At 40.0% G+C, this 22,076-nt stretch overlaps 1 protein-coding gene across 1 annotated transcript in view; it reads right to left on the bottom strand.

The window, feature by feature from the left end:
* The window catches only part of LOC115508747, a 240,454-nt gene that overhangs the window by 202,363 nt on the left and 16,015 nt on the right, over positions 1 to 22,076 (bottom strand). Inside the window, exons 3-6 of the mRNA XM_030307729.1 lie at positions 18,039 to 18,103; positions 12,877 to 13,206; positions 11,259 to 11,381; positions 2,531 to 2,578 (exon numbers count right to left, since the gene is read on the bottom strand). Coding sequence (XP_030163589.1) covers positions 2,531 to 2,578; positions 11,259 to 11,381; positions 12,877 to 13,206; positions 18,039 to 18,103 — 566 coding nt within the window. The remainder of the gene's footprint in view (positions 1 to 2,530; positions 2,579 to 11,258; positions 11,382 to 12,876; positions 13,207 to 18,038; positions 18,104 to 22,076) is intronic.

Genomic DNA, 22,076 nt, shown 5'->3' with positions numbered 1-22,076 from the left:
TAAAGAGCCCCAGGGGCCGCTATGGAAGCTGCATGCCGGCTATACTCAGAGGTGAGGGTGCTGGGTGGCTGACAAGCTGGTGGACGTGAAGGAGAGAGAGGTGCTGAAGCCCCCGTGGGTGCCCTCGGCCCCGCCCCTGACTCATGGCAGAGTCTGTTCTTGGTGCAGAGTGACATTTCCTGTTTGCCCAGGAGTTTGCAAACCCATTCTGCAATGATGACACATAGAAAAAGACAACGTGTGAACTGAAATGAACCACCCAGAAAGAAAGCCCCGCTAGACCCACAGCAGACACTTTTAGTGACAACAGTCAATGGAGAAACATGGACCCTGTGCCACCACGGGTCAGGAACTCTTCCCATTGTCACAGAGTGCCGCTCTCCCAAGCAGACAGATGGCGGTGATGACGGTGTAGACCATGCTCTTGACGAAGAGGAGGAGGTAGGTGTAGTAGGCAGAAGTGTTCACGAGCTGCAGCTGCAGGGGGTCTAAAAGAAGCCATCGGTTAGTTTCACCTGTGTTTTTGAAAGGCGAGGACTTACATGAGAGAGGGGTTGACAGCATACATTTCAGATGACCTGGGTTGAAGTGACTGCCCGACACCACCACAACCTGACATTAAACATCTACACCCCCATCAGCACTACCACGCCACTAGGACAATTCAGAATCCAGCTTGCAGGTCAACTCAATCACCAACCTCTGAGAAGTTGACTTAGAACATTCCCACATATTCAAAGGAACAGTCACATTTTTAATGAGCGAATCTAATGGAAAAGATCATTGGTGATAAAGAGCTCTTAGCACTTCCTCACCCCGACTATGTCTCGAAGTAAGAATAATTGCCAATGTCCATTGACCACAAACTCACCGCTACTTACTTGAGAGCTTCGCATGCAAAACTTTAATCTTATTTAATTGTCAATAACCTCTGAGATTATTATTTTCATTCCCATTTTAAAAATAAATTGAGGATATAGAAGTAATTGCCTAGTGTTCTATCATTAGTACCAGGAGCCAAATATCAAATCCAGGAACATGATGTTCAAGCACATATCCTCAGCTACTGTGTAATTCTGCATCACTTCACATAATACCTATCCAAGATATCAAATGATTAAGCACAGATAGAAAGCTGAATTGCTTATTTTGAAGGATCTCAGCCATTACATGTTGTGCATTCAGTGAGATTCCTAGCAATGGTACAAATCATGGAAATTTGGTGGTGTTCATGGCAGGGTGGGTGAGAGGTTTGTGTTAAGAGGGCATTACATAAAATGGAAGTAAGGGATTAATTCAATTTCTCTGCAACTTTAGGAGATCAAACTCATTCCTTTTTCTCCCTGAGTATCTATCATTCTAGCTATTATGTTATAGGACTATAGTATTTCATATCCTTCGAAGTGTAAGGAAATACATGATGTCAGAAATAATTAATGACAATAATGATGGACCAGGCTGGCTACTCAATGAACCACAAGGCCAAGGATCTCCACAAAGTCAGAACCCCAAAATTATTAGCCCTTGGTGTGAAAGGGACCTCAAGGGGTGATGCGATCAAAACTCCTCGCCCTTGATCAGGTAATATGTTACATAAGGTCCAGAGGCCCCTTGATATTGGACTTGGAGGGCAGATCAGCAAGACTATAGCCAATGCTCCATGTCACTTTCTTACTTTCCCACATATGTTGGAAGAAAGGGCTAGAAACCAGTACTTACAATGTGTCCGCTAAATGAGATACCCGATGCTAGACATTCCACATATGTGCTCCTATGGCTTTGCTAACTCAGGCGTTATTTGTGTTATTCCTGGCTGGCTCAGCAAATGTAAGTAATGTGCCCATATTCATGCAACTAATAACGAAACAATTGGGGTAAAAATCCAGTCTGTGACATCTCCAAAGGGTGCAGCCTGTCTCAAGGCCTTGGCTTTGGACTTAGAGGGAGAATAAAAATTAAGTTAGTGTATGAACTCTGGATTCAGTTGTTCCGGGTTGCAGCTCCAGATCTCATTGTGTGGCATGGTGCAAGAGATTTCGTTAATTTTAGCTCATTGCCCTCAGGCGTAAAATGGGAATAAAATCTTCCATGGTGAGTATTAAGAATTAAACAAAAGGCACTCACAGTGCACGCAATGCCTTCTGAACGGGAACCTCTCAGTGTCAGTTCATTCATTAACCATGAGCAAGAACAAAGGCTTAAAAAAAACTCCAGAAGCAAGTCGATATCATGTTTTCCATAGTCAGTAGAAACAAAGGCCACAGAAGTGAATGAAGTCCATTGCTGAAAGACTTCAGAGGTCCTTGCTGCACCCCTACTTTATGGTCCTCTCATTCCCAAACCTGCATTTACTGTGTGAAGATGATCCCCGGGAAATGATGGATTGACTTAAATTATCACTCAGTCTATTTTGGAAGATCCAACCATTGTGAGGTTTCTATCTGAAGTCAGGGAAGTTTAAAAGTTAACCTGATTGTGAGGGAAAAAATGCTGTACCATAACATAAAGGCAAGCATATAGACAAACTTACCATTTTCGTCTTTCAAAGAAGCTTCTGTAGAGTTAACAGCAGTGAGCTCTGCAAGAAATAATAGCAAATATTATTTGATTGTTCATATCCATTAATTGGCATGTGGCTGTGTTGTGGATGGATGGATAGGTACATACGTATATACATACATAGATGACAGATAGAATTTGTCATCAGAGAAGAAAGAGTTATTATAAATATGAGCCCACAATTACAGAAAGGGTTGGTCTGATTCTACTTAGTTCAGTAGATCAATTCATACATTGTATTTCTGCACATGGAGATGTTGAAGTTCTTGAATGATGAATGTTTTTTTCTCACAACTAGCAGGTAATGTTTGAGACTGTCTTGTTTTCCTTCTGTGCTCATAGCTCTTAGCACAGAGTCTGCTGTGATGCAGGTGCTCTATAAATACTTGTTGGATGGGGGCACCTGGGTGGCTCAGTCGGTTGAGCGTCCGACTTCAGCTCAGGTCACGATCTCGCGGTCTGTGGGTTCGAGCCCCGCATCGGGCTCTGGGCTGATGGCTCGGAGCCTGGAGCCTGCTTCCAATTCTGTGTCTCCCTCTCTCTCTGCCCCTCCCCCGTTCATGCTGTGTCTCTCTCTGTCTCAAAAATAAATAAATGTTAAAAAAAATTTTTTTTTAAATAATAAAAAAAAAATTAAAAAAAAATAAATACTTGTTGGATGGAGAAATAACCAGAAGCAGTGGTACAGTCGTACAGTCCTCGGCACCCACTGCTGACCTGAAGGGTTGCTACCAAAATAAATGTGTCCGACCCTAGGATCCACAGCAGAATCTTACATGTTGGAAGGAGTCTGTTCTAGGTAAATTTTCCATCAAGCAAAGAAATCAGTCCTACCTTTCAAGTCACACACGCCCCACGATGCCCAACTCCCGCATATCATTTTGTGGAGTGGTTATGCTTGTGGACATGACAACAATCCTGATGAAAACCAGTTCCTATCGAGTGATTATTACTGTGCCAGACACTTATGCCAAAGGTTCATGTGCGTTATCTCAGCTGATCCCCCAGTGCCCGTGATGTGAACTGAATTTGGAGGACTCCATGTTACACACAAGGAAATAAGGTTTAGAGGGTTTAAATAACTTATGGAGAGTTGTGCCACTGATGGGCAGAGCCAGCACTCAGGGATGGTCGTGGGGGGTTAGATGAGTTACAGCATGTGGGAAGTGCCTTATAAAACAATCCATAGAAATAGAACATAACTGCACCACTGTGGACTCTTAGACATCATCCCTTCCAGATATCTGAGAAGCTCAGCACTCAGTGCAAAGATAGAATGACAGGTCAAGTCACATTGATAGCCATCTGAATATATAAAACGTGAGGTGACAGTTGTATTTCTCTATAGTGTTTAAAAAAAAAAAAGCACGACATACATACAAAGACAAAATTCCTTAAAAAGATCATTGACAATTGCATGCAGAAAGAGAGAGGTGAAAGATAATTTTGGTTGATTCTTTTTCTGTTCTGGTGAGTGTAATCTTATTTTGGTGCACTATTTAAAAAATGGGTTTAGGGGGCGCCTGGGTGGCGCAGTCGGTTAGGCGTCCGACTTCAGCCAGGTCACGATCTCGCGGTCCACGAGTTCGAGCCCCGCGTCAGGCTCTGGGCTGATGGCTCAGAGCCTGGAGCCTGTTTCCGATTCTGTGTCCCCTCTCTCTCTCTGCCCCTCCCCCGTTCATGTTCTGTCTCTCTCTGTCCCAAAAATGAATAAACGTTGAAAAAAAAATTAAAAAATGGGTTTAGGGCATAGGTTTTTGGGTAAATCCCAAGAAGGAACATGTTAGTATAAACCTGTTAAATGTTAAAAGATCTTCAAAAGCTGACTTTAAAGTTCTTAAAGATCTCTTTCTTTCCCATACAGTGACTTTACATTGAAACTAATATAGCCTGTAAGTATATCAACTAACTGCAATTAAAATAAAAACTTTAAAAAAGATCAATAAAAGTCTCTAATCATCATGCATTGATCAACATAAAGTCATGTGGGTAACAAGTTTCATAATAAAATTTGTGTGTGTCCTAGGTGCTCTTTCTTAATTGTGGTTGGTTAAAAACATGGACAAGATGAGTTTTATCTGCCTTTGGAATCACTTCATTGTTTTGTTCTTTCGCGTATATGTATCATAAACACACACACACACACACACAGCTTTTTTCAAAAACAACAACAACTAACCAAAAACTTCCAAGAAACAGCACTAGAAATCTGCTGCAGAATTATATTAACAGAAATGCCCCATTAGCTTTGTGGTCATGAGAAGACGCTGGGAAACATTCATTTCAGAAATAGGTGCCAAGTAAGACACGTCATAAAACAGGAACTTCTCCCTCATCATACACATCACCATGGAACTTACTATACCTTTTACTTTTCTCCAATCACTAGAGAAATCAAAACTTAAGAGGATACTTCAGCCCAATGGTTACATTAAATTTATGCTGTGCTCATTTGCTTCTTTTCTGTTTCTTAGCTACAGAGCTAAAAAATTAGGGCTGCCTGTGTGATCTTGTTTTAGTTAGTTATAAGGAAGGACATAAATAAATACAATAAGTATATGAAAAAATTCATCCATGGGGCACCTGGGTGGCTCAGTCGGTTAAGTGTCTGACTTTGGCTCAGGTCAAGATCTCATGGTTGGTGGATTCAAGCCCCACGTCGGGCTCTCTGCTGTCAGCATGGAGCCTGTTTCTGATCATCTGTCCCCCTCTCTCTCTGCACTCCCCGCCCCATCAAAATAAATAAATATACCTAAAAATGTTTAATAAAAAACAAAAAGTAAAAAAAATTAATCCATGTTATGCTTTCAAGATCAAGCGTTGTTACTGACATAATTTCATGTGCTCTCATCATAGTCCAGCTGAAAGCGAAGGTAATGTGTGGCCCTAATTTGATCATTGGACACACTAATAATCTGTGAAATCACAAAAATTCATTCGAGTAAATTTTAAAGATCTGATTGATCTATTCACAAAACGGGCAATATCTCATCTGGCAAGTAGAGAGGGGCTCCAAAGAGGCACAGAAATGGGGAGATTTTTAAAGATAGGGAATGAAAAAGGTTATTAGCAAAGAACATTATTATTGCAACGTCACTCTCATAAGGGGAATGGAGAGGGTCGATCAGGAAACTCCCTAGTGCAGACCAGGAAATGCCCATGTTCGCTGATTCAAGGCTACAGTTCTGGGGGTTGAAACTGCAGCTGGGCAGGGATGAAGTCTTGGTTTACTGGTTTGGGGTCTTAAGCTGAGTGAGGCCGTTTTGAGCCTGTGGTTTTCTTTTTAACAGCCCTGCCTTTTGCTCAGACTCCCGGTTTAACTTAGAGAGACACACTTGAAGGCATTAACAGCACTCAGCAACCTCTATGAAGTTTTCACAGTTTGTGTGTTCGCTCTTCTGATATTCACAGGTCTTGACCTTTTGGCCTGTGAATGTTCAGAGGTTACCGCTTCAGCTCTACAGTATTTGAGTTGGTCATTCTGTTCTCTTGGTTTCTTTTATTTTGACATTCCAATCTTAGAGACATCATTAGTTTGCAGGTAACCGGCTCTGAACTTGCACTTAAAGCTTTTGAGAGAACCACCAGGCAGCTTATTGTAATTACAAAATACAGGATAATTCCTCATGTTTGGAGTAGTTTGAAGGGATAGTTCCCAAGACTCAAAGCAATGAAAATCAAGTAACTCTTTGAAGCCAAGAGGCTTGCTCAGTGACCTGATGTTGTTGAGTTTTAACTTCCCCAGACCTGTTAATTGGGGTATAGCAGGTGGTCTTGGTTAGAGGAGAGACCCAGCCTTGCTCAGCTAAGAGATAATCAAGGTCTATCTTATTTTCAGGAAGTACTTTTGCACCAGAGTCTAAGGATTTTTGTTGGGCAGCCATTACTTTAGTAAGAGGTTATGCAACAAATTCAAGAATGAAGGAGAAGGTCCTGAACATACCTCATTTACAATTTATCCTTAACCAGGGAAGTAGGGCCCCTCCAAAGGAGGGATTCCTGGATCATGGAAGCTTCCTGGGAAGTCCCTTCTAACTCAGGATGTAAACTGAGGGAAGTCAACCAATGAGAGGTCTTCTTTAGCTTGAGTAAAGCTAAGACCAGTTACCTTTACTGCTAGTCTGAAATAGAAGTTTCCTCTAAAGTCCAGAGTTTACCCTTGCTAGCAATTACCTGGGAGAAACAAATGAGGGCCATCGCCAGAGAAAAGAAAAAGAGAAGAGGAAGAAAGGGTTTCACGTTTGATGAAAGTATGAAGGGTGATGTTTCTTAAATCTTTGTTTATTTTTGAGAGAGAGAGAGAGAGAGACCACAAGTGAGGGAAGGTCAGAGAAAGAGGGAGTGGGAGAATCCCAAGCAGGCTCTACACTGTCAGTGCAGAGCCGGGGAGGGGCTCAATCTCAGGAACCTTGAGACCATGGCCTGAGCCCAAATCAGGAATTGGACAGTTAACCGACTGAGCCATCCAGGCGCCCTAAAAAATTCTTCCTTCCAGTCTTAATCGATCCTGACCACACATAACATTCCTTTCCAAACATCCCCTTTTACAACTTCTCTTTTACATTCAGGCTTTTTCTTGAGTTTGCCTCTTCAGATAACCAGGCTTGCCTAGGAAAAAAATCTTTTTTTTCCCTCCCTCAAAAACATATTTCCATTTGTCATACTTTTTCTTATTAAAAAGACACATCTTACTTTCCTTGCATTTTAGGTTGTTTCCCTTATTATTTCCAGTAGTCTGAATTACATTTATTAAAATTCTGTTCTTTTAGAAACTTCATTTTTAATGAAAGTTAATAAGCAAGCAATTGTTGGGGAGCCTGGGTGGCTCAGTCGGTTAGCGTCGGACTTCCTCCCAGGTCATGACCCTGTGCTTTGTGGGTTTGAGCCCAGCGTCAGGCTCTGTGCTGACATCTCAGACCTTGGAGCCTGGAGCCTGCTTCAGATTCTGTGTCTCCCTCACTCTCTGCCCCTCCCCTGCTTGCACTCTGTCTGTCTCTAAAAAATAAATAAATATTTAAATCTTTTTATTTATTTATTTTTTTAATTTTTTTTTCAACGTTTATTTATTTTTGGGACAGAGAGAGACAGAGCATGAATGGGGGAGGGGCAGAGAGAGAGGGAGACACAGAATCAGAAACAGGCTCCAGGCTCTGAGCCATCAGCCCAGAGCCTGACACGGGGCTCGAACTCCCGGACCTCGAGATCGTGACCTGGCTGAAGTCGGACGCTTAACTGACTGCGCCACCCAGGCGCCCCTATTTAAATCTTTTTAAATAAAATAAGCCAGCAATTGTGATCTGTTACACCAGCATTTCTTAGATTGGTAAATTTATGGATACATTTCAAAAAGTCTAGAAACATGTGCATCATCATAAAACAATCAGTAAGTCACAAAATACATTTCTGAATAAGGCCAAGTTATCTTCAGTTTCTCTGCAATACCAAAACCAAAAGTAGGTAAACTTATGTTCATTAACTAACAAGTGAGTGTTTTATCTTACTTGGAAATGATCTAGATATTTAATGAATATAATCTAATTTAATACTTGACTTAACTCAGCAGAACTTTAAGGATTTAGGTCACCAAAAATATTTGGGAGACTATTTAAAACATTATCTTTTTTTTTTTTAATTTTTTTTCAACATTTATTTATTTTTGGGACAGAGAGAGACAGAGCATGAACGGGGGAGGGGCAGAGAGAGAGGGAGACACAGAATCGGAAACAGGCTCCAGGCTCTGAGCCATCAGCCCAGAGCCTGACGCGGGGCTCGAACTCCCGGACCGCGAGATCCTGACCTGGCTGAAGTCGGACGCTTAACCAACTGCGCCACCCAGGCGCCCCTTAAAACATTATCTTAAAAAAGTTATTTTATTTACATCTTTCAATTTACTTGTTCATGAAGTTGAGCTGAAATTACCCATAAAAAATTGATGAGACGTGGGGAGGGATGGGTTAAATAGGTGATGGGAATAAGGAGTGCCCTCATCCCAATGAGCACAGGGTGATGTATGAGGTGCTGAATCACTAGATTGTACATCTGAAACTAATAGAACCCTTCCTGTTAACTACACTGGAATTAAAATTAAAACTCAAAAAAAAAAAAAAAAAGTTAGGAAATATCAAAATCCATCATTATCCCAAGCTATTTTCTTTAAGATTTTAAAGAGACCACATCTACTTATTTGACTTTTAGTAAATCCATGCATGTGAAAGTTTTAATTTTAGTGCTAATAACTCTAAAAAATATGTCTATTTTATTTAAAACAACAACCAAATAATTGCCCAGATCATGTGAAGTTGAAACACACATTGGTTAGTTTCTATCATTCTGAGAGGTTTAGAATGCCCAATCCTTGCAAGTGCTTGCCTTCAAACCAAGGAAATGGAGCTCTTTGCAAACTAATTTTGACAATATCTCCAGAGAGAAAAATATCTCACATTGACGATGTGTATTTGTGGACACACAGATCGCTGCAAAGACCCTTGAGTCACTGATGTTTATGGAGACATTTATGGAGAAAGTGTTAAGATTTATATGTGTCCCCGGGATTATGAAGGACACCGAGCCAGGGTTTAGGCACAGGAGGCCTTTAGAAGTTTGTATTTTAAAAAGGTCTCTTTTCCTTTGTTTCTCTCAGTCCTGGGCGCTTGTGGCCTGTGTTTACATGTCAAAAGTGTGATAAGATTGATCACTTTAAGGGTGAAGAAAGAATGCAAGTTCCTCCAAGAAAGACTTTCTTTTCCAAAAGCCAACCATCTATAAGCCCTTTTCCAGAACTACGAGAAGTGTGGGGGTGAGTGAAGGAACAGGGGCACTCTGGATTGACCCAAGAGCTGCATTTCTGGTTCTGTTCGCATTTGTCAGTCCAGCTGTTCTCAGTGTCTCAAATACTTGGATTCACATGAAATGACATCAAAGTTTGATCCAAGTATGTGCCTCAATTGGCTTCCTTCCCTCTGAGTGCATAGTTTACATTTTAAGTATTTCTGGCATATGGAATAACCCCCTTGGGTGTAAGATGGGTCCCCAGAAAGGGTGCAGAGAATATTCCCTCCCCAGATCCAGGGTCACCCACAGTCACAGCCAAAGGAAGAAACCCATAAGCCGCACGTCCCAGGCAGGCAGAGAGCTAAGAGCAGTGATTCAGGATGACGCCAGCAAGGAGGCAACAGCTGTCTCTGGGAGAGAAAGGATCCATAAGCAATGGGTGTGGATTTGGAAAGGGTGGGACAACAGGAAATTTTGTTATCCTCTCCGGACCAGGCATTGTGGGCAGAGATTTAGAAGAAGTGGATTCTCCTTCGAGTCTCCACCCTTGGATGGCTTCTGCCAGTTTTTGCAGGACCCCTTCTGTTGGCCACGGTATTTACCAGAAATCACTTAACCGTTTAAGGAAATAATGTAGCAGTTTCCAGAAGAACCCTCAGTTTCATCAACTCTGGGTGGGGCTCATGTGGAGTTCTTCCTATGAAAGTACATACAGGGGTGTCTGTAAGGCCGTTGACTTGGCTGACTTCTGTTTATAGCTGTGGAGTCTTTTCACAGCGAGAAACATTTCACACTGGAGTGAGGGCCCAAAGAGCAAGGAGGGAAGTGGGGGGGAGTTACGTGAGTCTTACAGTTTTGTTGTTATAGGTACCTGTTCCATCTTTAATTTTCACTAGGCTTTGGCAATGAATGTTTCAAGGAAACTACCTTGGAATTTAAACCTTCTGGAGGCTTCTGCTTGTTAATTAATGGAAGTGTCCTCCTTAATTTGAGAACACTTGCTTTTAAACACACTTCTTAAATAATCTTATCTAGTTGGAAAATTCCCCATGATGTCTATTGTATTTCTAGGTCGTAATTGCTCTGGGAGCTGGAAGCAGATCTGTGGGATCCTAGCCTCAAATTAAGTGAACACACCCTTTTGTTTGGCCATATGTAGCCGCAAATGAGGTGTAGCCATATTTCTGTTTGGCCTCCTTTGGGGGTCACCAACCCCAGTTACAAAGCCAGTTTCTCAGGACACAAAGCAAGCTTCCTAAGATTTTGCCAAGTTTGACAGGTATCTGTCACTTCTGGGACTATGGTTCTTAGACATAAAATAAGCAGGTGTAATGGAGGGTGGTGTACTTGATTCTTTAGAATTAAGGATCCCATAAGCTCAGACTGGGGGCTTCTCGGACCCGAACTAATACATAAAATGGATGTGTCTTCAGATGGGGACAGTGCATGATTTAGAGTGTAGCTCCTTGCAGGGACGTTTTCTCAGTTTGATGAGTTACTTAGTGCCAACTGAGCCCTTTCCCTGACCAAGTTACACTATCAAGGGAGTGTTCTTGGGATGATGAGCATTCTAACAGCCTTTAAATGCCTGACTCATGCCCGCCAATTTTGTGCATTTTTCTGCATCTGAGATCCTTGTGAGCAGTAGCCTTTATCTACACAAAACCAGACAAACAATTATGTGCACCTTAGGGTGTGGGCTGTAAGCAAGGGATGATACTGCGTTCTGGCCAGAACGATGCTCTGTGTGTGGCACCAACAATTCTCCTGGAGGCTCACTGAGGTTTCCACCTGGGGAGCTGTGGTCTGATGGGTTATGGGCTTAGCTCCTGGCAGATCCTTCTGCCACTTTAGTTGGGCTCCAGACAAATGTGCCAGCCCAAGGTGACCCACCCCGGAAAGGAAGCCCAGTGCGATCAGGAACTCACCCGCGGCACTTGAAAATGGTGATGTAGACAGTGTACTTGAAGGGCTCACAGTTACTGGCCTTGTGTTTCTACTTGTCTCTGATTCCTTCTGGAAGCCCACTTTGGATCCCGTCACCAAATCTGCTAAATAACAAACATTCAACCAAGTAAATATTAAAGATCTAATGGCTGTTTTAATCAAGTGAATTATGAGTCTGGCAATATCCCACCTAGCAAGTAGAGGAGACCTCCAAAGGGTTATATAGAAGGAAAGGTTTCCAACAATAGAAGGGGAGTGCAGAAAAGGGGGACAGAAGGAGTCAATCCATGAACTTAATAGTGCTGACCAGGAAATTCCCATGTCAACTGGTTATAGGTTACTGTTCTGGGGGTTGAAATTGCACTTGGGCTAGGTATTAAATCTTGCTTGAGTGACTTGAGGCTTTAAGGTAAGTGCTGCCACTGTGGGTCTATGGTTTTCTTCTTACCAAACCCAAAAAGATGAAGACTGATGTCAGAAATAGACTTGTATACAGAAAGCTCTTCACATGTCCTGTTATGTGCTTGTTCCCCACTGCTTGCGAGGGGCTTGATAACCCCCGGGAAGAGTATGAACTGGTTCCTTCTTAGGGGCCCTCTGGGGCCCTGGTCTGGCATGTCCATGCTCAGGACTTGACTTCTGAGTCTAGAGAGTTACTGGGTCACAGTGGGGCCAGAGCACATTCAGCTCTGCCCACACTGTCTAAATACGTGCAGCGTCTACACCAATGGGCTCCTTTGGGACACTGTGCCTGAATCATGGGTGACAGGAGCGAGAGGAAAAGGATATTTGCCCTACTGTAGTGATGCTCCTGGGGACAGTGGTCCCTCCTGCATCCCCTCCAGGCCTGGTGCACACTTGGACGGCAGGAAGTGTTTGCTGGGCAGCATTTACTAATGGTAAGAAATGTTCATTGCATACAATGGAAGCACGTGTGCACGTGTAAGCTTCACTCAGTCTTCACTTACCAAATTTCACCTTACAGTGGTAGAGAAAAGTCAATGTGAAAACACCAAAACTACACTAAAACGTCAGTGACCAAAGTACCACTTTTTGTTGAGCTGTGATCTGCCTCCCTCAAATGAACAACAATTTGGTTGCCTAGAACTCATTTGTTATGGCTTATGTTTGAGCAGAGCAAGATTGAAGTGAGAGGGACTTTGACTGCTGAGTAGAATATTCCTGAAGGATGGGCAATTGTTTTTATTTCCTGATCAAGTAAAATCATCAAAAGTGGATTCTCTTTTTGAGCATTTATTGGGTACGAGGCTGCTAGGTGCTTTCACATGTACTGTTTCATTTCACCCATACGGTGACCCTCAGAAACACCATTATGACCTCCATGTTTTGGATGATGAAACTGAGGCGAGAAAGGCTAAGTGAATTTTTCTTTTTCTGTTTCTTTGTATGTTCCAAAGCCCATACTATTTTAATTCTATGGGGAAATAGCAGGACAGTTATGGTACCATTAAAGGCAACAACATTAAGGAAAGATTTCTATTTGCTTCTTTTCCATTAATTCTTGACAGAAAAGGTGGTGTATTCCATCGGGGAAAAATAGGGTTCTGGGAGGTTATATTCATGTGTACATGCACATACCTGTGTTTATTGAAGGAAAAAGAATCTCTTGATCAACCCCTCCTTTATTCTTCTCGTGTTTGATGATACATTTGTGTTCTTTACCCATTGACTCTTCTCTCACGGTCAGCCAGGTGTATTTCATGTATGTGTCATTAGTCTTCATGGTGTCTCCCTGCTGGGATTTCAATATTACTCTGCCATTTTTCTCTTTCCAATCTATCTTGATAACATCAGGGAAAAAATCCTCAAGAAGACAAAGGTATGTTCCAGCCTTGTGGAGTTTTCTTTCAACAATTGAAGGAAGAAAAATCGTGGGCTTGGGAGAAGTGTCTTCATCAGGGCTTTTAGCTGTGGGAGAAATTGGAATGGCAGTTAGAACTATTATGAGAGAAACACAAACATTGTATGGTTTGGAACCACCTAACACAAAAAAAAGGAAGGAAAAGTTGCCATCGTGTTAGTGCTTACCAGGGCCTTTCGTAACCAGGGTTATGAAATTCTTGCTTTCTTAGTTTCCATGGGAAAAGGAGTTCAAGTAGTTATGAAACTTGCCAACATCACAGCTATTAAGTGTCAGAATCCAGATTAAAACATGTAATTTTGTGGAGCACCTGGGTGGCTCAGTCCTTTATGTGTTTAGCTCTTGGTTTTGGTTCAGGTCATGATCTCATGGTTTGTGAGTTCAAGCCCCACATTGAGTTCTGTGCTGACAGTGTGGAGCCTGCTTGCTCTCTCTCTCTCTCTCAAAATAAATAAATAAACTTTCAAAAAAAAAGTTTTAAAACATGGAATTTTGTTAAACAATACACAGTCACTTGTTTGAGTGTGAATTATTTCCAGGCATACTTGACAATCTATTAAGTTGAGCTTTTAGCTTCAAATAAGAATCCCATGCCCACCTCTGACACTGGAGTTCTTCTTGATTTCTGAATTTTAGAACATTTTGCTCTCACATCTGAGCCACACCAGGATTTTGAGCAGGACAATGTTTAAAGCTTCACCTCCAAATTATTTACAATGCCTTGAATTTAGAAGCAGTGTGACAATATTTCCAAAACTTCTATGTAAAACAAACTTAACTGATTATTTTCAGAAATTCTCTTATATTAACCTTATCAAATAATGCACTGGTCACAATTTTGTTTTGCTTCAGGAAATATTCATGGAAAGCACACTTTATATTGGAATTTCATTAGAAGTTGACACATGACTAAAAAGACACCATACTTCAATGCTTAGCATCTCCCCCCAAATTTGGATCTGCGCTACAAGCCTGCTGAACTTGTCGTACCCACAAGTTTCTTTGTTTTTACCTGCTCAATAATGTTATATGTAACTGCTGTAATGTTAATAGTTATGGTTCCAGAGTTTCTTGTAGACATAATGTCAAAACATATAAAAAAAACCATCATGGGTTTCAAGGGCCTGTCACTTGAATGCTGGAATGTTACCTAATTATACATTTAATGTTAATGTAGTGATTGAAATTATAAATAGTAGAACCCTTTCCAATTTGATTTCCAACTGAAACACTAATTATTTACTCATTTTCTTTTTGGGCTATTTTGGATTTGGAATAATAATTTTATGGGCATTTTCTTAAGCATAATTGGATTTCTGGATTTCATCTTTGAGAAGAAAAGAAAAAAAAAAATCTTGAGAATTTCTGCCTGTGCCACAAAGCTCCTGAGTTCTATACTAAATCAGTAAGCAAGCAATGATGAGATTTTACTCATGCGGTAAATAGAATTAGCTCATAGTGTGGTTGTTTTAATTTTGTACATCTTGCTTGTAGTAAGAAATAGTATTTCATTGGTTATAATAGTAAAGCACTGTATACTTCTCCAACCATATACTTTGTTTTTATTTTAAAAAGCATATGATGTGAAAAAAGTTTAATTTAAATATTTTACATGATATTTAATTCATTTTAGCCCCCATTTAATACATTAAAGATCTAGTTTTCATGTTAGGAAATTTGGTTTTCTTATAGAAATACTTCTGGTTCATCACAGTAAAGAAAATTTCTTGATGGTGAGACATGATATTTACCTTCTGTCCCTTTTCCTCAGCTAGATTCTGGAAGTTTCATTCTTTTCCAGATAGAAGGAATCTTGGACTCTCATAACTTTCTCAATATGATAGTTAACTGAGCATTAGTAGTGTACTTGATCGTATATGGTTAGTGTTTGTCTTTAGGGTAATTATTTTACATGTTTTTTTTTTTCTTTCAACATTCTTTTTTAAATTTATTAACAGTGTTTTTTATGGCCACAATCATTTTCATTATGCATAAAATAGAAACCTGTTTACACAATAAATAAACTTGTTTGATACCCTTATATAAGAAAAAGAATTTGAGGTTAATTGCCTGAGTTTTATAATTTGATGATGATGAAGCTGTATGAATTCTATATAAATTTATCAAATGTCAACCACAATATTTATAAGTGTGACATTTCAAAGTTGCCTATTGATATTGATTGAAAGTTTCTCTATTTTATTCTCATTTTACTTTTATTAAAAATAAATGATAAGTATTTCATATATAAATATGAATTTCAAATTAATGACATTTCTAAGTATATTTAAAAGTACTAACTATATCTCTATGTTTCTAAGTACATTCTAACTATATATTTTTTTATTTTTTATTTTTTTTGATAGAGATACAGAGCACAAGTGGGGGAGGGGCAGAGAGAGACGGAGACACAGAATCTGCAACAGGCTCCAGGCTCTGAGCTGTCAGCACAGAGTCTGACGTGGGGCTGGAACTCACAAACCGCGAGATCCTGACCTGAGCCGAAGTCGGGTGCTTAACCGACTGAGCCACCCAGGCGCCCCACATTCTAACTATATTTTAGACATGTAATTGTGTTTCTACTAAATACAAGCATGAAGCCCAAACTTGTTCCTGTTAGAGTTTCTATCAATTATGATCAGGGATTAAGGTTTAAAGTACTTAGAACTACAAAGATTAAAAAAAACACATCTTCATTTCATTTTCGTTGCCAAGTAAGGGAAGAAAAGTCCATTAAACAGAAGCAAATACCTCTAAATTCAAGTTTTTTTGTATCCGTGGACAGCAAGGGAACTTCCCATTGGAGCAGTTACAAGTACAGCTGACTCCTCTGGAGAATTTCTGCTCTGTCAGTAGGATCGGCTACAGACCACCCTCCATAGTGGATACAATTCTCCCTTTAGGTTCGAAATGGGGCAACCTCCATCCAGCACCCATTTTGTGTAAGACAACGTGCCAAGTACTTTATTCACAGTGTCTCATTTAATTCTGGTCTACTCTTTCTGAATACATACTGTTACCCCATCTTATGGATTAGGAAATGGAGGCCAGAGAATAATTACCCAAGTTCACATAAACAGTAAGTGGTGGAGCCAGAGCTCCGGTCAGCCTGAGCCCAAAGCCCAGGCTCTCTGACCACACCCTTTCACCATCCGAAAAGGAAATGTGTCAACTCAGAAAACTTACCTATCGTGATCAACTTGTTCTCAGACCAAACACTTTCGTGACAATTACAGATTGCCCATGAGTGCTTTTTTTTGCTCTAAAGTGTACATTTTAGATGCATGTGAAGAGTCTGAACAAAATTTTTAATGAATATAAGGGCAAAAGAAGGAGTATTTCTCAACCGATATTCATAACGATATCGTTTTTAATTTGTAAGTATAATCTAATAAAGATATAAAATATTATCAATGAATATTTGACCTTATAACTATATCATTATAAGTTTATATATTCAAGTTGTAAGACCATCCCACTTTTTTTACATCCAGGTATTTCTACTGAAAAATGAGAAATCATCTCATAGTCAGGCTAACAATATTTGAGGGAATGCTTACAACATTCTAATCATTTACAAACGTAACAATGAGTCTTAGAATTAAAAGTATTCTGCAAATCTGACCATTTGATCTAAAGTGATCTGCAGACTACATGGTAATTAATACATTTTTCTGTACTCTTGTTTTAATAAAGAACTCCAGTGGGTGGTAATTTGAATTCTGAAGAAGTGTTATTTCTGATGGCTGACCATGTCCCAACCCTTGTGGTAGTCATTTCCATATTTAATTTCATTTAGTCCTTGTAACATTTAGTCCTTGAGATGGTTCTTACACTGACAGAATGAATAGGTGGGAATTTAGCAAATATTAACCGTAGTGTCCTTATAAATTTTTAACTTTTTCTTTATTCTTTCTCTTTTCCAGTTTTTTTCCATAATGCACATGTATTATTTTTATAATTTTAAGAAAGCAATAACCAGTGAATCAAAAATTACTTGCTAAAGGATGATTATACACAACATGATAGATTCAGATTCAAAGTCCACATTTTTCTCTGCACCACGGCCTCTTAACATATTTTTCAGAACCTCCTGAATTATATCTCTGTCATCAGTATCTAACTGGATTGCTAGAATTTACATGGGGGTATGTAGTCACTTGGAAAAAAAGAGAACCAGAAACTTGCTTCACAATTTATGAATTCACTTGTATCTGTGATCACAACCACTAAGGGAAGCAGAATATATAATTTCTTTTATTTTTCCAGTGTTTTACCAGCATTGTGAAAATTCTTGGGAAATTGTATTTGATTAGATCTGCTAAGCTAGAAACCTCTCTGTGAGATGTTCTCCCTCATCCAGGCAAAATTGCATCTCTAAGACTAATGAAGAATGAACGCATTTACTAGTCTGAATTTAGAAAAAACAAACTCAGCTTATGACCTTCTTGAATATGTTTGCACAGTTAAACGTGTCCATACCTGATATGAATCACCTTGTGACAAAAGGACAAGTTAAGTAATTTTTTGTTCTTTCTTTTCCACTGGTATTTTTGGAATCAAATAAATAAAATATAAAGTTTTTTAATAAACCTTTCAGCACAAAAATCTCACAGGGACCTAATATCCCCACCCTTCAAGGACCCCCAGTTGCTCCAGCAAGTTAGCTTCTTGTCAGTGTCGCCCACACAAGCTCAGGCGGCAACTACCCCCAAGGACTGGGACACAGTCACCTACCTCTCCAAGGATCCCGCTGCCATTTGTGACCAAACTGGGACTGAATCCTAGAAATCTGAGCCGGCACCAGCACCTGGCCTGCCGCCCCTGCATCGCCTGCCTCCCCTCCCTACGATATATGGAAGAATGAAAGAATATTTACCTGTGACCCTGAGCAGTGTGCCAGCACCGAACACTTTGCGGCCCCAGCCATACCCAGCCCACTGTCTGAAAAGCTTTTACAGAAATCTCCCTTTGTGCCCCTTTTAAATTGAGCCCATATTTTTCAGTATTTAAATAAATATGTAAAAACAGGCCCTGCTAACATTAAACAAAGATGAATCTCAAGCCAAATCACATTAGATATGAACACAGTCAAGAATGGATGAACTGACCCCTTTCTGCCTGGGCAGCTGGGTTCTGTCTTTCCACCTCCCTCACCCGGGTTGGAGAGTATGGTTTTACCTTTCCTCAGTATTTTGCTGAATCCTCTAAACCTCTTTTAAGAGGTTTTCATGTATCAGACCAGTTCTTTTCCTGGAGTGTAATTTACAGATACTATTTCTATAATGTTCAAAGAGGAACAAAAATAGAAATAGCATATTTGAATATTTAATAAATAAAAGTTAATCTTTTTACAGATATTTGTTGTTGTTGTTTCTATGTACTCGGGGTGGGTACCTGGTTTGATTGTAAAGTAAGTTCTTTCCAGAATCCCATTCCCACTGATGGTAGAGCAGATGAGTTGTCCCAGAGTCTGAAATCTTAATGATGATCTCTTAACCTATTATGCTGAGACCCCTCTTTAGACTTGATTATATGTATATAATCAATATATATTGATATATATGTTGATATACCTATATTATATATATTGAATATATATACCTATATATATATACCTATATATATATAACATAGGTATATATTTATATATATTGTATATATAGGTATATAGATATAGATATAGATATAGAGAGATATCTATATCTATATATATACCGTTTCCAGAGCACTGATGTAAAATCCTGAGCTGCTCATCAGGGGATCCTGTCTGGTCTGGTCTTTCTGCCACTGTCCCGGCCTGAGTGAAAAGGTAGCTGTGGGTCATGCGGCCGAGTCCTGCGTGTAGGTCACCTGCTCCAGCTCGTCTCCCAGAGTCAGTGTTTCCGGCGCACTTGATGCCGATACGGAAAAAGAAGACTGAATGCAATGGTGTCAAAAGAATTTGTCGGGTTTTTTTTTTTTTTAAGTTTGTTTATTTTGAGAGAGGAAGAGAGTGAGACAGAGAGAGAGAGAGAGAGAGAGAGAGAGAGAGAGAATGTGTACCAGTGGCGGCAGGGGAGGGGCAGAAAGAGACAGAGAGAGAGAATCCCAGGCAAGCTCCCTGCCGTCAGCGCAGAGCCCGATAAGGGGCTCCATCTCAGGAACGCGGAAATCACGACCTGAGCGGAAACCAACAGTCAGACGCTTAACCAACTGAGCCACCCAGGTGTCCCAAAGAACTTGTCATTTTACAGAAACACTCTAAGAATCACACTGTGAGAATTCAATAAATGCATATTCAACAAGTCTGACATGATCTTTTTGGGGGGAGAGGGACTATTTTAGTGCATTGTTTTTTAAGAAGCATTGTTTTCTGCATGAGCAGTAATACAAATAATAAGCCTTTATTATTAAGCATTCAACTAAAGAGTTGATTGAAAAGGTTAGGCTCAGAGGAGTAAATATTTAGAATTTAAAATATGGCTTAATCTTTCCAATATTACTTAATGGTCTACACCAGACTCTTTGGAATGGTTAAGTCTCCATTGGGTCTCAAACTTTGCCACAGTAACTCCTCATGTGACTTTAAGCAAATAACTGAACTTCTCTGAGCCTCGGGTTCTTTTTTTTAATGTATATTTATTCTTGAAGGAGAGAGACAGAGCACGAGTGGGAGAGGGTCAGAGAGACAGGGAGACAGAATCCAAAGCAGGCTCCAGGCTCTGAGCTGTCAGCATAGAGCCTGATGCAGGGCTTGAACCCAAGGACCCCAAGATCATGACTTGAGCTGAAGTCAGGCGCTTAGCCGACTGAGCCAGCCAGACACCCCTAAGCCTCAGGTTTTTTGTTTTTGTTTTTGCTTTTGTTTTTCTTGTGAAAGTGGAAAAAGAGGGTCTTCTGGGCAGGGCTGTTGAGGATTGAGATAAGGCACTGAAACTATTCAACGTGGTATCTGGCCCTCAATAAATATTTGCTAATACTATTATTCTCTGTAATGGGATGGTTTGGGGCCCCTTTATCCAATGTTCCACTAAACAAAATGTATGAATTTGATAATCAATAAGTAGTACATAAATTAAGAAAGCAAAAGAGCTCATGAACCTAAGACATTGTGTCTCTGACGGCCACAGGCTGAAAAACAAGGGGCCTGACAAGCCACAATGTAGAATACTTTTCCACTAGACTACAGCTTTTTGGAGTGTGGAGACTGTGCCTTACGCACCTTCTATCTCTAGCATCGAATGTAGAAACTGTCTTCAATAAATGTCTGTTGAGACAATAAATGAACACACGAGACTGGAAAACCATGCAGACAGATTCTTTTCATGGATTCCGGAGCTGAAATGGTTTACTGAGCTCACAAGTTCCATTCCACTGGTCCATCTCTAGGCAATATCACAGGAGCCATGAGAGCACAAATTTTGACTAGTCTCAGCTTACCCTCTAAGAAGCTGGAATAAAGAATAAGTGGGACAAAAAAAAAAAAAGAGTAAGTGGGATTTATTGATGTTCTTTGGTCATTTCCTGTAAGACCTAAATTTCATTGTACTGCTCTTGAAGATGAGACCAGAAGTCATCATACAGGCTTTGCAGGTTGGTAGAGAAAGGAGCACTCTTCATTAAGAACGGAGCATCAGAGGTACTTAAAGTGTTTCTCACTTAAAACGGGGTCTACAAGAAAATCTTCTTGAACTAACAATGTACAGCAATGTTTTACACACATATTTTAATTTCAATACTGAAACTATCCTTTTATGAGGTGTGTTTCCTAAAGGTAGAATTTCAACCTTCTTATAAGCAGGGAGGAAAATAAGCTGTCTACAAGTAGTTTTGTTTCCATATAGAGTGACCAGTAGCTACAAAATTGCTGTCCATATGTTGATGTGATCCTACATTGTTTTTTTCTAAAAAAATTCTGTCAGTTTTTCATTCACAGGATCCAAATAGAAGGAAGTTACTTACCAGGAGGAGTTACTATGAGCCTAATTCCTTCTGCAGATATCTTGATCCAGCCTGGTTAGAGGTTATCACACTGGTTAGAGCTTCTAAAAAGATGTCAGCCTTCTTCTGAGCCTCATGGCATGACCAGCAGGTAGAAACCTTGTTCTGGAGATTTCATCTTCTGGGTTCCCTTGGAAATCCTTGGATATAGGCTTCATGGCATCTGGTATTTTATTTTTCCTCAGATTAATTGACCAAATATCTGTTTTTTGGGGGAGCAGTAGACATGAAAAGTGCTGATAAAAAATGGAAATGATAAGAAGAAAGAAAGAAAGAAAGAGGAAGGAAAGAAGAAAGGAAGAAAGAAAAGGAAAGAAGAAAAAGAAAGAAAGAAAGAAAGAAGAAAGAAAGAAAGAAAGAAGAAAGGAAGGAAGGAAGAAGTGAAGGAAAGAAGTAAGGAAAGAAGTAAAGGAAAGAAAGAAATAAGTGAGGAAACAAGAAAAGAGAAAGAAAAAAGAAAGAAAAAAGAAGAGATAGGGACCAGTGGTCTACCAAGGACTTTTATAAATTACCAGGAAAAGTGTTCAGAGAATTAAGACATTTTGATTTCCAGGTGTTCAAGTGTGTGAAACCGCTCAGACACCACATCAAAGGAAAAGCCCTTCTGTTCTCACAAACACCAGGTCTGCTCCGTTAGCAATTTTGGATTGTACTTCTGAAGGAGTATTCACTTCGGTGACTGAAAATGCAAATATGCCAACAGACATATACTTGAGTAATGTGAACAATGGTCTCCATTTTTTAGCAGCCACGTTGACCATTTGGCAACACAAATCTTTACCACGCAATGCACAATGAGAAAATAATTTCAATGATGACAATATTCTCCTGGAATAAAAGAAGAAATTTGTAGAATTCTATCTCCCATGGAAAAATGGATTTCTTATTAACACTAAAGTTTGAAAACAAACTCAGTTGTCTGAGATGTTGAAAG

Source organism: Lynx canadensis, chromosome A2 (assembly GCF_007474595.2).
Source record: "Lynx canadensis isolate LIC74 chromosome A2, mLynCan4.pri.v2, whole genome shotgun sequence".
In the NCBI taxonomy this organism is placed as follows: domain Eukaryota; kingdom Metazoa; phylum Chordata; class Mammalia; order Carnivora; family Felidae; genus Lynx; species Lynx canadensis.
Note: the sequence above shows the minus strand (reverse complement) of the source record. Positions and strands in the feature narration are given on the sequence as shown.